At 45.7% G+C, this 17,732-nt stretch overlaps 1 protein-coding gene across 4 annotated transcripts in view; it reads right to left on the minus strand.

Annotated features, from left to right (window-relative positions):
* Positions 1 to 1,327: 1,327 nt before the first annotated feature.
* tns2b (tensin 2b) overlaps positions 1,328 to 17,732 on the minus strand; it is a 56,469-nt gene continuing 40,064 nt past the window's right edge. For 2 of the 4 annotated variants that reach the window (XM_060920202.1, XM_060920205.1), the window contains 8 exons: positions 16,546 to 17,324; positions 16,235 to 16,459; positions 15,114 to 15,191; positions 5,536 to 5,616; positions 5,284 to 5,452; positions 3,910 to 3,978; positions 1,861 to 1,890; positions 1,328 to 1,608 (listed from right to left, as the gene is read on the minus strand). In XM_060920202.1, coding sequence (XP_060776185.1) covers positions 1,461 to 1,608; positions 1,861 to 1,890; positions 3,910 to 3,978; positions 5,284 to 5,452; positions 5,536 to 5,616; positions 15,114 to 15,191; positions 16,235 to 16,459; positions 16,546 to 17,324 — 1,579 coding nt within the window. In that variant the 3' untranslated portion in view covers positions 1,328 to 1,460. Of the gene's footprint in view, positions 1,609 to 1,860; positions 1,891 to 3,909; positions 3,979 to 5,283; positions 5,453 to 5,535; positions 5,617 to 15,113; positions 15,192 to 15,940; positions 16,017 to 16,234; positions 16,460 to 16,545; positions 17,325 to 17,732 lie in introns of those variants that run through there. The other 2 variants (XM_060920203.1, XM_060920204.1) reach the window with 2 other exon arrangements.

Here is a 17,732-nt window from a genome sequence, read left to right on the forward strand (position 1 = left end):
TTATGGAGATGCCGATTTCCTTTTCCAGCAGGACTGAGCACCTGCCCACAGTGCCAAAGCTACTACCAAACGGTTTGCTAACCCTGATATTATTGTGCTTGATTGGCCAGCCGACTCACCTAACCTGAACCCCAGAGAGAATCTATGGGCTATTGTCAAGAGGAAGATGAGAAACACCCAACCCAAAAATACAGACGAGCTGAAGGCCACAATCAAAAGCAACCTGGGCTTCAATAACACCTCAGCAGTGCCACAGGCTGATTGCCTCCATGCCACGCCCCACTGATGGAGTAATTTGTGGTAAAGGAGCCCCAACCAATTATTGAGTGTATAAATGAACAAGCTTTTCAGAAGTTGGATATTTCTGGATTGTAAATCCTTTTTTGATTGATCTTAGGAAATGTTCTAATAATTTTGAGATACTGGATTTCTGATTTTAATGAGCTATAAGCCATAATCATCAAAATTAAAACATAGAGCTTGAAATATTTCACTTTACATGTAATGAATATAGAATATATGAAAGTTTACCTTTTTGAATTAAATTATGAAAAAGTGAACTTTCATGATATTCTAATTGTTTGAGATACACTAGTGTGCATATAAGCAATTTTTATAATCTGTTTATTATCACTGGAGCATTCACTGTACATGTCCCTGTGAATGAGCTGTTACTATAGAAATGAGAACATAGAACAAGTGCATTAATACAAACCTGGGCTACAGTCAGTGCTGCTGTTCTAGAGAATTAATCAAAACCTTCTGACCAATCAGAGTCCAGAACTCAACAGCACTGTGGGATAAATGTGTTTTAATAAAGCAATATAAAGAGAACACAACTGCTCTTAAACAATCTCATATTATTACAGATTTTGCCATAAATAAGGAATAATTATGAGAACCAGGAGACTGAAGTAGTGACACACAAAATAATATCCAGACAGAAACACACTGATGTTCAAAATGCGATGAGAACGAGATCGCTACTCTGCCTGCTGGGAAACGCTGATCATGGAGTAGGACTGGAGTGTGAGGAAATTATCTAATATAAACTTTATTTTCACAGATATAATGATCTATAATGTATGGGGGAAAATGCAAACTATCCAAACATGAGCTAAAGGCAAACAGTAAAATTATAATAATAAAATAAAAAATAAAACATCAGCTCATTTAAGATGGAAAATGAAAATCTGAGGCACTGAGATTGATTATGACACTGATGATGAAGAAACAGGAATTGAGAATATAACTCATAAAATAGTATTATATTAATTTTTAAATTTATATTAGACATTATACATTTATTTCAGTAATCAATGCACAGTGCAGTTTATAAACAGCTGGATGATGATAAAGTCAATAATTTTCAATATAGTAATGTATAGTATTATTATATTTAAGGATTAAAATAAAAAATGAAAACTTAAAAAATAACCTCTTCTTATTCTTCTCTTCTCTCACTTGCGTAGATGATGTGGTCCCAGCATGACTTTATTGATGAAGTTGACGATGGCCATGGCCGGCTGCTCCGGATCAAGTTCTGCAAACAGGTGACACGCGTTTCCCAAACTGCTCCCACTGCGCCTTGCTATGAATCCAAACATCCTGCAGGGAGAGAGAGAGAGAGAGAGAGAGACCATTGAAGGAATGACTGTTTATAGCTGCTATAACGTAAGTGACAATAGGACTTAACTTGTTTAACAGATGTTCCACAACATTAAATGTAACTATGAATGGACAAAAAGTAACGCAATGTCATATTTAATTAATAAAAATTGTAATCCACACCTCTGTACACAGTCTCTCTCACACACACACACACACACACACAAAGCTAAGCAGACACATAGCACTTACCTGTGAGAGGAATTTTCAGCAGTACTCCACCTGGCACGTGCACACACACACACACACACACACACACAGATGCACAAAGCAGCATGTAGCTGATGAGCAAGCAGAGAAATTTGACTGAGAGAGAAAGAAAGACACATAAAGCAAATAGAATACAGGAAGATTCTGCCATCCGTATATGGACACACACACACACACACACACACACCATATATGCACATCCACACATTATTAAATTTGTTTTATTTGATTCTATTCTTTCCTACATTACACACGTAACAATGTTATCATCTATTCTACTGTTTCTGTTCTATTCTTCAATTCTATTTTATTCCATTAAACTCTACTCCACTCTGTTACCATGCCATCTACTGATAAACACCACTATAATCTATTCTATACTCTACAACGGGCGGCACGGTGGTGTAGTGGTTAGCGCTGTCACCTCACAGCAAGAAGGTCTGGGTTCGAGCCCCGTGGCCGGCGAGGGCCTTTCTGTGTGGAGTTTGCATGTTCTCCCCGTGTCCGCGTGGGTTTCCTCCGGGTGCTCCGGTTTCCCCCACAGTCCAAAGACATGCAGGTTAGGTTAACTGGTGACTCTAAATTGAGCGTAGGTGTGAATGTGAGTGTGAATGGTTGTCTGTGTCTATGTGTCAGCCCTGTGATGACCTGGCGACTTGTCCAGGGTGAACCCCGCCTTTCGCCCGTAGTCAGCTGGGATAGGCTCCAGCTCGCCTGCGACCCTGTAGAACAGGATAAAGCAGCTACAGATAATGAGATGAGATTAGATGAGATGAGATACTCTACAACTCGAGTCCATTCTTGTTTACTCTGCTCCTGTCTATGTCTGTGAAAGTCAAAGTTTGGAGTTAAAGAACATTTCTGACTAAAGCACTTGCGCTGTTTCGAGAAGTCACAGCCTTACAGCTCAAAAAACACAAAACACAAGCTATACTTATACACCGATCAGCCATAACATTAAAACCACTGACAGGTGACGTGAATAACGTTGATTATCTCATTACAAAGGCACCTACAAGGGGTGGGATATATACAGCAGCAAGAAAGAGAAGAGTCAGTCCTTGAAGTAGTTGATGTGTTGGAAGCAGGAAAAATGGGCGAGTGTAAGCATCTGAGTGACTTTGACAAAATTGTGATGGTGAGATGACTGGGTCTGAACATCTCCAAAATGGCACATCTTGTGGGGTGTTCCCAGTATGCAGTGGTTATTACTGATCAAAAGTGGTCCAAGGATCCAAAGGACAACTGGTGAACCGGTGACAGGGTCATGGGTGTCAAAGGCTCATTGATTCACATGGGACACAAAGGCTAGAACATATGATCCAATCCAGAAGAACAGAAGAGCTTCTGGAGCACAAACTGCTGTAAAAGTTAATCCTAACACCTTTCTGTTTTAGCCAGCATTACCGTAACTTTTTCAGCAGTTTGTGCTACTGTAGCTCTTCTGTTCTTCTGGAGTAGACCATATGTTCTAGCCTTTGTGCCCCATGTAAATCAATGAGCCTTCGACACCCATGACCCTGTCACCAGTTCACCAGTTGTCCTTTGGATCCTTGGACCACTTTTGTTTGGTACTAACCACTGCATACCAGGAATACCCCACAAGATGCACCATTTTGGAGATGCTCAGACCCAGTCATCTAGCCATCACAATTTTGTCAAAGTTACCCAGATCCTTACACTCGCCCATTTTTCCTGCTTCCAACACATCAACTTCAAGAACTGACTCTTCTCTCTCTTGCTGCCGAATATATCCCACCCCTTGACAGGTGTCTTTGTCAAGTCAAGTCAAGTCAAGTCTAGTCAAGTTTATTTGTATAGCGCTTTTAACAATAAACATTGTTGCAAAGCAGCTTTACAGAATTTGAACGACTTAAAATATGAGCTAATTTTATCCCTAATCTCTTTGTAATGAGACAATCAATGTTATTCACTTCACCTGTCAATGTTCATAATGTTATGGCTGATCAGTGTACACTCAAACAGCTTTTAATTTTATATTTATGTAATATTAATTAGCACAAGTTTTACCTTTGATCCTCTGGATCCACACAGCTGTATATAACACTGTGGATTGGATAATGCCTCCTGAAGAATAGTCTGAATTAGGAAATGTTACAGAGAAACAAACAGAATATAATTTACTAACATGTGATATTTTATTGAACACTTTTTTTTTTAAACCAAAAAGGTTTTTTTCTTCATTAGCTTTAGTCATCAGGAAAGAAAAGTGACCTATGATTGGTTGCAGCATCTGAGTAAACCAGGAAGTGAGCTCTGATATTAATGGTGCATTCCATTTGTACTGGGAATTCAGGGATTTCTGAGTTCCTGGTCAGAAATGTCAACTGGAACACCTCCTGAAGTTGGAGGAACCTCACCAACCCTGACTTCAGAATCCATGATGGCTGCTCTGCTTGTGAAAGCTGGAGTAATACACTGTTTATTCGCACTTCTGTCTCAGGGCCTCTGCATGCTCTTGCGACAAGGCTTTCGCAGATAGCTTTTCGCAGACAGTTGTAATTTATCGTTGAGCGGGGAGTAATAGGCGTGCGCGATGTTATTCACCGCCACAACGCAAGGGGGCACGAAGTCACGAAATTACTAGGAGTAGTTGGTGGGTGTGGTTAGTGGAGTGTTTATCCTCCGGTTGCTTATAATGACTAGAACTGGAGTCATATAGATGTACGTACTTCCTCACTTCCTCAATCAACCGCTCTTCGTGCTGCTCCATCTTCACTCGTGTTTTTAAAAATGGTGGTCGTGAAAACAAACCAAACTGGGAAAGTAGTGAAGCGGAAGTGCGTGTACAGCGGATGTAGAGTGGACCAATCAGAGCCCTCTTGTCTGCGACAATGTCTGCGAGGCTTCTGCGGTGGTCACAATTTTTGGGAGGTGCGCGCAGAGCGTCTGCGAAGGGGGGGCTACGCAGACGCCATCTGCGATGCCATCTGCGAGGACTGCGTTGTCAGCATAAATTGGCCTTCATTCATGTCTCATTAAATCAGTCACATGCACAGCACTGTCCAAGTTCTATTTGTTGTCATGTTGCTAAGGTGTTTGTTTGCAAAAAATGCTACATAATGCATTGTTATTAACTGGTATTGCTAACAATGACTAACTTGGGTAGAACTATGCTGATTGCTGGTATTGGTTGTACTGGAACGTGATCAACCCGGATGTAATGTCATTCCTCGCCCTGACTTCTGAGGTAAATGGAATGCAGCAAATGACATTTGCTCCACCCACTGAACAAACTAACTTAATTCCTTATCTAGCTAGCATGTGTGTTACTGAAAAATGTATTTTGCTTGGCTAATATATTTTCTAACTTCCCATGTTTTCCAATGTTGATTTTGCAGGTTTACCACCAACTATCAGGGTTAAGCTGTGTGTGTTGTGTACCTGCGTTGATTGTCTGTAAGGGTGATGCCCTGTGTAGACACTTTGAAGTGAACTACGGTTGCTGAAGGGCAGGGTTCCTGAGTCAGAGTGCACTTCACTGCCTTGGAGATGGCTTGTGGGCCAGTCAGAGACTCAGTGTCCACAGAGTTTATATAGAGAACATTGCAGGCTGGGAGAGATACAAAGCCCGAGACAGTAAGAAAAATGAAGAACTCCATTAGTTGTTTGGTTGGATGGATGGATTTGTCTCACCAGCTCCTTGTTTGAGCAGTTCTGCAGCCGTGCTGGTGTTGGTGCCACTCTGCTGCAACTCCTGCAACTCTCCTACAAGATCTGAAACATGCCAACACACCCTGAGCACATATTCATCATATTCACCCACACTAGAAATTTCACCCTTACTATAGTTAGATCTCCTGAGGAAAAGAAAATTCAAAATAAGATCTCTTCATTGTCTGGCATATTTCAAATACCTTCTAAACAAGAGCACAGCAAATGCCCTGCCAGACCTGTTGGTGGAGCTATAGGGAGGGTGATGGGATCACCAAAAATTGCCAGGTCTCATGCCAACATGAATGCTGTCACAAAATTTCATGGTGATCCAACAAATATACAGTATTTAGAGATATGCTATTTGGGACCTAACTGCGGGCGGCATGGTGGTGTAGCGGTTAGTACTATCGCCTCACAGCAAGAAGGTCCTGGGTTTGAGCCCAGTGGCTGGCAAGGGCCTTTCTGTGTGGCGTTTGCATGTTTTCCCTGTGTCTGCGTGGGTTTCCTCTGGGTGCTCTCGTTTCCCCCACAGTCCAAAGACATGCAGGTTAGGTTAACTGGTGGCTCTAAATTGAGCGTAGGTGTGAATGGTTGTTTGTCCCTGTGTCAGCCCTGTGATAACCTGGCGACTCATCCAGGTTGTACCCCACCTCTTGCCCATAGTCAGCTGGGATAGGCTCCAGCTTGCCTGCAACCCTCTAGAAAAGGATAAGTGGCTACAGATAATGGATGGATGGACCTAACTGCTGACAGACCAACAGATCTTTCACTTCAAGGGCCCCACTAAATGCAACAAGAAGAAACTGAAAGCAGTAATCACATTTATTCACTCTTAACATTTTCCAGTAAGAGAGACCAAAATATATTTTTAGCGCTTTTCTCCTGCTTTCCACCTGACCCCCAGTGCAGTAAACATACACTTTATTTTCTGCTTGGATTTCCCGCTTCCCATTTGCAATGACGTGCTGTGCACTTGTGGTCGAATCACAGTGGTTCAGACCAGTCAGCGTTCTTGGGAGGAACAACTGGCTATATGGGTGTGTTTTAGGTGTGAAAACAGTCTGTGGTGATGACAGCTGAATGGTTGAAGTTAGTGCATGATAGATGGTGATAGATGGTTCAATCTTCTGGCAGACTTCCATAGATGGTAATGGAAGTCTGCCAGAAGATTGGGATACTACTGCTATACTAGTAAGAGAGGCAGCAAGGAAGGTGCTAGGGTGGTTACCGGGAAGGAGGAAGGAAGACAAGGAGACATGGTGGTGGAACAAAGAAGTACAGGAAATTATAAAAGAGAAGAGGCTAGCAAAGAAGAATTGGGACGACCAGAGAGATGAGGAAAGCAGGCGGTTATACAGAGAGAAGAGACAGAAGGCAAAAAGAGCAGTAGGGAAGGCGAAGCAGATGCATTGATGGAGGTATGCATTGGAACAAAGAGGAATGAAGGTGAGCAGCAGCAAAACAGAATGCATGTGCATCAATGAGAATAGGAATGAGAGTGTAGTGAAGATGCAAGGAGTAGACGTAAAGAAAGTTGTTGAATTCAAGTACCTGGGGTCAACTGTGCAGGAAAATGGGGGCTGCGATAATGAGGTGAGAAAGAGAGTGCAGGCAGGGTGGAGCAGTTGGAGAAGGATTTCGGGAGTCATTTGTGATAGGAAAGTCCCAGCAAAAGTGAAAGGTAAGATGTATAAGACAGTAGTGAGACCAGCTATGATGTATGGATTGGAGACCGGACCCTTAACGAAGAGACAGGAGGCAAAGTTGGAGGTGGCGGAGTTGAGGATGTTAAGGTTTGCGATGGGAGTGATAAGGTTGGACAGGATAAGGAACGAGCACATCAGAGGGACAGCACATGTGGAGAGCTTGGGGATTAAGCTAAGAGGGATGAGACTGAGATGGCATGGGCACATCCTGAGAAGAGATGCAGAGCATGTTGGAAGGAGAATGTTGAGGATGGAGCTGCTAGGCACACAAAAATGAGGAAGGCCAAAGAGGAGATACATGGATGTGGTGAGAGAGGACATGAAAGTGGCAGGTGTGGTATAGAAGGATGTGGAAGACAGGGAGCAACGGAGATGCAAGATCCACTGTGGCGACTCCTAATCAGGAGCAGCCGAAAGAAGAAGAAGAAGATGGTGATAGATGGTTTATCCAATCATCTGCCAAGTATTTCTTTGAAATGCTAGAAAAAAATGATTGCACGGTTACTTATGGTGTAACAGCAAGCTGGCCTATTGGTTAGCGTGTCTGCCTCTTGACCAGGATATTGTGAGTTTGACTCATAGTTGGGTTGTACCAAAGACCATTATAAAAATGGTACCTACTGTCATCTGGTGAGGCATGCTGTGATACAGATGTGAGAAGTGAGTCAAACTCTTGTGGTTACCAGAAAATTGTAACTGCTTTGTAATAGGTGAGAGGCCAAGGGCTATAGAAATGGAGTTTGGTTGTGCCTTAAGGGCCTGGTTAGTACTATGATGGGAGACTGTCTGGGAAGACCAGGTCCTGGCACAGGAGGGACTCTGACTGACTGACTTATGGTGTAACATGCTTATTGTGCAGCTATTTCAAGTCAAAGTCAAAGTCCCTCCCAGGCCAGGACTTGGTCTTCCCAGGCAGTCTCCCATCCCAGTACTAACCAGTTTTCTGAGGCGCGTTGGGCAGTGCTGATCTGTGTTTCAGTAGCCCTCAGCCTCTTGCCTATTACATAGTGAGGGTTACAGTGGGGAGCTAGTTCTCTGGTAACCATGAGAGTTTGGCTCCCTACTCACATCTATATTGTGGCACCTCACCAGATGCTAGTAGGTACCATTTTTATGATGGTCTTTGGTATGACCCGACCGTGAGTAGAACTTGCAATCTCCCGGTCGAGAGGCGGACATGCTGTGCAGCTGTTTAGCTGATGTTATTTCATTACAGAAAACATTTTTTCATTGTCTTGAGATACGTTATTGTAGCAGTGGGGGCGTGGCCAAGCAGCAGTCTGTGAATGGAGGGCGGGGTCAGGGAAGGTAAGTGGCTCAGTCATTACACCTGGTATCAATTAATGTGTGTGTGTGTGTGTGTGTGTGTGTGTGTGTGTGTGTGTGTGTGTGTGTTTGTTTGTTGCATGGATGGAGTATAAAAGGAGGGGGAGAGCAGAGAAGAGTCACCCCCGACCAGAACACGTGTGTGTTGCGTGTGTGATTGTGTGAGTGAGAGAAGCTGAAAGCTAATGAAAATAAGTAAAATAAAGTGTCTGTGTGAATCCCAACTCTCGCCTGCCATGCTTCTGTGCTCCACCCACATCAGGGATTACTACAGTGGTGCCGAAACTCAGGAGCACAGAAGGGAACCACCCCATGGAGTCCCCCCATTTGAAGAGCTCATCCTTGCCCTCGCTACCACCCAGCAGAACCAGCATCAAGCGCTGATCACCCTCCGGAAGCAGCAGCAGCAGCAGCGCTTCGAAGCCTTGATGCTGGCCCAGCAGGAAGATCGCCAGGCGTTCTGGCACCTGCTCACATCAGCAGGGCCGTCGACCACCGCTGCCACCACCCTCACGAAGATGGGACCACAGGACAATCCGGAAGCATTCCTCGCTCTCTTTGAGCAAGCAGCCAAGGTGTGGGGGTGGCCACAGGAGCAGCGCGCGGCACGCCTCCTCCTGCTCCTGACTAGCGAGGTGCAGCTCGCAGCGCAGCAGATCCCTGCTGACAGCTGACTGGTCTATGCTGACCTAAAGAAAGCCATTCTGCAGCGGCTCAGCCGCTCCCCGGAGCAACAGCGCTTTCGGATCATCAGCGCTTCCGGATGCTGGCACTGGAGGAGGTCGGCCGGCCATTTGCATTTGGCCAGCAACTCCGGGACGCCTGCCATCTGTGGCTGAGGGCGGAAGACCGCGACGCCGACAAGATCATTGATCTGGTGGCACTGGAGCAGTTTATCTCTCAACTTCCAGAAGGAATGGGTCCAGTGTCACCGCCCGGCGTCACTGGAACGAGCCATTGAGCTGGCGGAGGACCATCTGGAGGTGGCTCTGACGGCAGACAGACAAGGCATCTCCCCTCGCTTCTGTTTCCCTCTCTCTCTCCTGTCTCTTGTCCCCCTCTCCATTCCGTTCCCCTGCCACGAAGGCGGCAGCTGGCTCCTCCCCAGCCGGCCCATCGCACCCGTGGTGTCCTCCCATCTCCCTCTTCTGTGTCTGTGTTGTCTCCCCCTCAGGTGAGTGACACCCATAACACCAGTGCAGAGGGAAAGCCTGGGCCGGTGTGCTGGCGCGGCGGGGAATTGGAGCATCTCCAGAGTCAGAGCTCCACAAGGGAGGCGGGTGCTGTCATCCAGATCCCCGATGCGCCAGAAACTGCTCCCGATTGGGCTGGAACATATCGCATACCGGTGAGTATTCAAGGGGATACATATCATGCTTTGGTGGATTCTGGTTGTAATCAGACCTCAATTCACCAAAGCCTGGTGCAAGGTGAGGCATTGGTGCAAGGTGAGGCATTGGGGGGAGCACAAGCAGTGAAGGTGTTGCATGTGCACAGGGATGTTCACCATTATCCTTTAGTGTCTGTCCATATTCTATTCCGGGGCCAAATGCATAGAATAAAGGTGGCGGTTAGTCCTCGTCTTACCCACTCGTTGATTTTGGGTACTGATTGGCCAGGATTTAAAGAACTAATGGAGTATTTAACAAGTAGTGGGTCCTGCCCTTGTAGGTCACGGGAAGATCCTTGTGTGGCATTGGCTGGAGAAGCTGTCACAGAGCCGTCTACGTCAACACCGCGTCAGAGTGAGGAGCAGCCCGCTCCTCCTCCCTCTCTTGGGGATTCCCTTGGGGATTTCCCATTAGAGCAGTCACGAGACGAGACTCTGCGGCATGCATTTGACCAAGTGAGAGTAATCGATGGTCAAACTCTTCAGCCAAGCGCAGCACCGACCTTCCCCTATTTTGCCATTATTAAAGATAGATTGTACTGAGTGACGCAGGACACTCAATCTAAGGAATGAGTAACCCAGTTGTTAATCCCAAAGAGCTGCAGGGAACTCATGTTCCATGCGGCTCACTTTAATCACATGGCTGAACACTTGGGGCAAGACAAAACACTAGCCCGAATAATGGCCCAGTTCTACTGGCCAGGGATTCACGGGGATGTCCATCGGTGGTGTGCGGCGTGCTGTGAATGCCAATTAGTAAACCCTGCAGCCACTCCAAAAGTGCCGTTGCGCCCTCTTCCTCTAATCGAGACCCCATTTGAGCGAATTGGGATGGATCTCGTCGGGCCATTAGATCGGTCAGCACAGGGATATCGCTTTATTTTAGTTCTAGTGGACTATGCAATACGATATCCGGAAGCAGTGCCTCTCCACAATATCTCAGCAAGCAGTATTGCGGAAGCGCTCTTCCGCTTTATCTCCCGGGTCGGGATTCTGAAAGAAATCCTGACAGACCAAGGCACCTCGTTTATGTCACGCACACTGCACGAGCTGTATGGGTTACTGGGGATTAAGTCTATCCGCACCAGTGTCTATCACCCACAAATGGATGGATTAGTAGAGCGATTTAACCAGACACTCAAAAACATAATCCAGAAATTCATTAGTGAAGATGCGCGTAATTGGGATAAGTGGTTCGAACCCCTGTTATTCGCAGTACGAGAGGTCCCGCAAGCCTCCACAGGGTTTTCTCCCTTTGAATTATTATATGGGCGTAAGCCGCGTGGCATTCTGGATGTGCTGTGGGAAAATTGGGAGGAGGGACCTTCACCGAGTAAAAATGAAATCCAGTACATTCTTGACCTGCGCGCAAAACTCCACACCCTCATGCACCTAACCCAGGAGAATTTGCGGCAGGCACAAGAACGTCAAAGCCGGCTGTACGACAGGGGCACGCACCTTAGAGACTTCATACTGGGAGACAAAGTACTTGTATTATTGCCCATGTCGAGTTCTAAATTAGTTGCCAAGTGGCAAGGGCCCTTTGAGGTCACACGGCGAGTCGGGGACGTCGACTATGAGGTGAAGCGAATGGATAGGGGTGGGGCACTGCAAGTCTACCACCTCAACCTTTTAAAACGCTGGAATGAGGGGGTCCTTGTGGCATTGGCATTGGTAGTCCCAGAGAAGGTGGAGCTGGGGCCGGAGGTAAAAAAGATAACATCTCGGACCACTCCGGTCACTTGTGGAGACCATCTCTCGCCGACCCAACTCATGGAGGTAGCCAAGTTGCAGAAGGAATTTTCCGATGTGTTCTCGCCCCTTCCGGGTCATAGCCACCTCATAGAACACCACATCGAAACACCCCCGGGGTGGTAGTGCGTAGCCACCCTTACCGCTTGCCTGAACACAAGAAAGAGGTGGTTTGGGACTGACTCAAGGCCATGCTCGAAATGGGCATAATTGAGGAGTCCTACAGTGACTGGAGCAGCCCAGTGGTCCTGGTTCCCAAGACCGATGGGTCGGTCCGGTTCTGTGTGGACTATAGAAAGATCAACGTGGTGTCTAAATTTGACGCATACCCAATGCCTCACATTGATGAGTTCCTTGATCGGTTAGGTGCTGCTCGCTTTTATTCAGCACTGGATCTAACAAAGGGATATTGGCAGATCCCCTTGACTCCTCTATCCCAAGAGAAAAAGGCCTTTTCCACACCGTTTGGTTTACACCAATTTGTCACGCTCCCTTTTGGGTTGTTTGGGGAGCCTGCTACGTTCCAGCAGCTTATGGACAGGGTCCTCCACCCTCATGCTGCCTACGTGGCCGCCTATCTAGATGACATAATAATCTACAGTCATGATTGGCTGCGGCACTTGGAACACCTGAGGACCGTTCTAAAGTCGCTGAGGTGGGCGGGCCTCACAGCTAACCCGAAAAAGTGTGCGATTGGGCAGGTGGAAGTACGGTATCTGGGGTTCCACTTGGGTCATGGGCAGGTGCGTCTCCAAACTAACAAGACCACAGCGATTGCGGCCTGCCCGAGGCCCAAGACCAAAAAGGAGGTGAGGCGGTTCTTGGGGCTGGCTGGCTATTATCATAGGTTTTTACCTAACTATTCGGACGTCACCAGCTTGCTAACCGACCTCACTAAAAAGGGGGCTCCAGATCCAGTCCAGTGGACGGAGCAGTGCTAACAGGCCTTCTTTGAGGTAAAAGCTGCACTGTGTAGGGGGCCACTTTTACACTCCCCTGACTTCTCTCTCCCCTTTATTTTGCAGACTGATGCATCGGACAGGGGGCTGGGAGCCATTTTGTCCCAGGAAGTGGAGGGCGAGGAGCACCCAGTCCTGTACATCAGCCGAAAGCTGTCGATGCGTGAAAGCAAGTACAGCACAATTGAAAAGGAGTGTCTTGCCATCAAGTGGGCGGTCCTCGCCCTCCGATACTACCTGCTGGGGCACCCTTTCACTCTCTGTTCGGACCACGCGCCCCTTCAGTGGCTCCACCACATGAAGGATGCCAATGCGTGGATCACCCGTTGGTATCTCGCTCTCCAGCCATTTAAGTTCGAGGTGATCCACAGGCCAGGGGCACAGATGGTGGTGGCGGACTTCCTATCCCGTCGGGGGGGGGGGGGGGGGGGGAGTCGGCTTCAGGCCGGATGGCTCCCTGGCCTGAGTCGGGCAGTGGGGGTATGTGGCAGCAGGGGCGTGGCCAAACAGCAGTCTGTGAATGGAGGGCGAGGTCGGGGAAGGTAAGTGGCTAAGTCATTACACCTGGTGTCAATTAATGTGTGTGTGTGTGTGTGTGTGTGTGTGTGTGTGTGTGTGTGTGTGTGTTGCAGGGATGGAGTATAAAAGGAGGGGGAGAGCAGAGAAGAGTCGCCCCTGACCAGAACATGTGTGTGTTGCGTGTGTGACTGTGTGAGTGAGAGAAGCTGAAAGCTAATGAAAATAAGTAAAATAAAGTGTCTGTGTGAACCCCAACTCTCGCCTGCTGTGCTTCTGTGCTCCACCCACATCAGGGATTACTACAGTTATGCTTAACTGTAACTAGCTAGCTAATCTATCTGTTAACCTCAGCATTAGCCAATCCAGCATACTTGCTAGTTAGCAGACTATGGTAAGGGTTGCTACCTAATGGGCTACCTAATGTAAAGTAAAAAATGTCTACCTGTCACTGGTTAGTGATAAAAAAATGCAACTATTTATTCACACGTTTTCTGTCTCCATCACTAGCAGCTTCAGCTGTTTCTTGTTGTTTGAATGGTCTACACAAGCCTGAGGAACACAAATGTGGATGCTGCATTTCGTCAGCTAATTTTTGGCAGTTTGTTATAAGCTTTGAGGAGGTTATGTTTTTCATTGAGAGAAAATGACTTTCAGAGCAAGGGCACGGGAAGTGGGGTGCTGAGGGCGCTGCAGCGCCCTCTACTGGAGTACTGAGGGTGCTGCGCACCCCTCCTGAGCAGGGATGAAACGTTTTAAATCATTACTAATTTCGCCATCTGAGCAATTTTAAAATATCACACAATGAAATTCATATCAGAATATAAACATAATAATGCATAAAAATGACTGATGTGTATTTAAAATTAATTTTTATGTAGGCATTGTAAGGTCAAAGGTAAAAACTCGTTCCTATGGAGATAGCCATACAGTGAGGAATTTTGGCCCAAAATCACAGGTTGGTTCTGCTTACATGCGTTACATGTAGATTATGGAACGTGGGGTACCGCGCTGCAGCGATGTCAAGGTATCAATCTTAAAGTGCATTATAACAGCATATAAACCCATGACCCCCATTAACTAGGCTACTTAATATGCAGCACCCCTGACCTAAAATGTGTTCCCACACGCCTGTTTCAGAGCCTTCACCGTTGAGCCACAACTACCTAATTTTCAGTCTTCTTCTTCTTTCAGCTGCTCCCGTTAAGGGTCGCCACAGCGGATCATCATGATCCACATATTTGATTTGGCACATTTGATTTTACACCAGATACCCTTCCAGACGCAACCCTCCCCAGTCTATCCAGACTTAGGACTAGCATTAAATATGCACTGGCTTGTGCTAACCCAATGGCTGGGTATTTTACCTAAAAAGGGGATGTCTTTAGGAGGAAACCCACACAGACATGGGGAGAACATGCAGACTCTACACAGAAAGGCCCCCGTCAGCCATGAGATTCAAAGCTGGAACCTTCTTGCTGTGAGGCGATAGTGCTAATCACTGCATCACCCCACCTCCATTACTTTTTATGTGCCTCGTTTTCAGTACTTGATAAAGTTAGACAATTTTGAGATTTGAATCATGCAAGGTCCATAAGGTTGTTAAGCAGAAAACTCTGAGAAGCATATGAGCACAGCAAAAGAACTCCTGCTTTTTTGAAACTGTTTTTGAAACTGTTATTCTGAAACTGGACAAGATAATTTGTCTTAGATTGATTTATTCTTTTGCTCCTTATTTATCCTAAGGGGAGGGAGAGGGGGTTAAGAGAAACAGGTCAGAATCCAGTAATCTCAAAATTAGAAGATGATTTATTTCTAATCAGATAAATACAAGACTGTTGTGAACAGCAAAATTTTCCTCTGGGTCTGGTTGTGAGATAAGTGTAAATATATGTGTAAGTGAGATACCTTTGTCAGGGATGTGTAGTTTGCAGGGCAGAGAGACAGGTGTGATGGAGTGCTGGTATACCAGGGCAGACAGAGAGCCTGCAGACGTAAAGAGGATACAGATCAGAAACAGCAGTCAGCTGCACCAACACTTCTTAACTAAAGCAGTTATAGTGTGCTTTCACAACCATTAGTCTGTTCTATTGCTTGGCAGGTTATGAATTCAAATCCCAATACTGCCAAACTGCCATGACGGGGCCCTTGAGCAAGTCCATTAACACTGAACTGCTTAGTTATATAAATGAGATAAATGTAAGTGATCTGGATAAAGGTGTCCACGGTTTCACACATTACATTACAGGCATTTAGCAGACGCTGTTATCCAGAGCAACGTACAACGTACCCAGAGCAGCCTGGGGAGCAGTAGGGGGTTAAGTGCCTTGCTCAAAGACTGGTTGAGAGAATCAAACCAGTGACCTTTTGGTCCCAAAGTTACTTCTCTAACCATTAGGTCATTGCTTCCCATTCAGACATGGAAAAAGTCTTCAGAATGTTGAGCTTGCTGTATTATTCTCATTCTCAACTTTTTAGCTTATTAACATGTTTGTCTTATTACCTTTGAGAAATAACAAAAAACGAGAGGTTGGTTTAAACTGTATATAGGTGTTATAACATAAGTGATAACAGGAACAAATTTGTTTTATGAAGGTTCCAATAAATAAAATGTAACTATAAAAAGATAAAATGTATGACTTTTCAAATAAAAAATTGTAAGCATGGGGGGGGGGGAATTGCTGTCTATAAGGAGTAAAACATTTCAGAACATTCTGTTATAGGAAAATAATTAACTTTGGGATGGTAACAATAACTCTTCTTCTTCATCACACCACCCCGTCACTCAGTATTTTACTCTGACAGCATACCCTGTTGTGTCCAAAAGAAGGCAAAGGGTTAGCTATTATATCTTTTCTCATACTACTTAAATTTTACTAGGTGAAAGTTCAGTTTCTGACAAATTGATATTCCCTGTCTTAAATTTACAACCCATAAATTATGAAAGGCTTCACTTATAACAAGGTGTCAAGCATGTACAGTAGGTGCAACTGGCCCCAGGCCAGCAGGATCAACATGTTTTTTCTCACCAAAGTACATTTCATTCTGACAGCCTTTAATTTTCACTCCTTTTGCTCCACTCTCAATCAGAAAGTGTCTAACCAGCTGCTCCTGTGAGTGAGAGGTGTGGCCATGGTTGCTGACATGAGCAGGGGGTGTGGCCACTTTAAGAGCTAGTCCATATGCACCCTGGAATGAGCTGCTGTCCCTTATTAGAAAATATCCAGGCTCCTTATCCTTCAAAACTGCAATTGCTGGAGGGCAAAAACAAAGTATTTCAATGACGACCACTTCTGACAAGATGCTTTGGTATAATATAGAAAAGTTTGTTCTGTCTTACCTTGATCTCTGGAGATTCCAGGTTTGTACCAGAATTTGGAGGTATCCTGCACAAACTTAGCACTGACCTGATTTTCTGCCTCTGGATTTACTTTTTGTCTGGTGTCTACAGTAGGTAAGGACATGATTTGAGCCTGGATTGAAGAGGTGGAAGATGCTATGGATGATCTGACTGAGGATGCACTTGTGGGAGAACCCTGGCGAGGACTAACTCGCTGTTTTTCAGGGAGAGGGGGTTGAGGATGGTAAGAAGGAATGGTAATTGCAGTGTAGCCAGTGTATGGAAGATGAGGCACAGTCAAGAGAGGATAGTTGGGTGATGCTAAAGGGAATAAGGGTGTGATGTATCCATCAGACACTGGAGAGGGAGCTCTCAAATCACTATTACTTCCATCCTCTTTGGAAGAAACCTTGTCAGTCAGAGGGGTCAGGCTTTGTCCTTCAGAGCTGGAACCCAGTGAAAGAAGTTCACATGAGGAGCTTCTTTCTGATGGGCAAGTAGGGTTCTTTTCCATCTCAGTAGGCAATGAGGTATTCCCTTGTATGTGAGCAACAGACACAAGAGACTCTGCTCCCAAAACTATAACTGGTGGTTCAGAGGATTGGCTGAGCTCACTCATAAGGACTGTGGTGGATATAGACTCTGTGACATCTGTATTTTTTGCCTCAGACTGCTGAGGCTCTTTGGTAAGCTCAGTTGAGGACCCACTGTTAGGAGGAGAATCCTTATGTGCAATATCATTACTGGCCTGCCCTTCTGGCTCTGCTGGTGATCCTACACTGTAAAATCAGAAGAAATATGGTAAACACTAAAATAAACATAAATATTTGAACACCATTCCTAAAATTCTAAGAACCCTTTATTAACTAAGAACCCTTTTGTGGCAGCGGGGGCATGGCCAAGCATCGGTCTGTGACCGGAGGGCGGAGTCAGGGAAGGTAAGTGGCAGAGTCACTGCACTTGATGTCAGTTAACCTGTGTTTGTGTGTCTTCCCCAGTGACCGCGCCCTATATAAGGAGAGAGAGAGAGCAGAGGAAGGGAGCTCTCTCCCCAACCAGGTGACTGATGTGTGTGTGCATGTCTGTGATAGGAGGCTGGGAGATTGTGATAGCACTGAAAAGTGTAAAAATAGAGTTTTGGAAACTCAGTTCTGGCCTGCCATACTTCTGTGCTCCACCCACCCGCT

Source organism: Neoarius graeffei, chromosome 4 (genome assembly GCF_027579695.1).
Source record: "Neoarius graeffei isolate fNeoGra1 chromosome 4, fNeoGra1.pri, whole genome shotgun sequence".
NCBI lineage: Eukaryota > Metazoa > Chordata > Actinopteri > Siluriformes > Ariidae > Neoarius > Neoarius graeffei.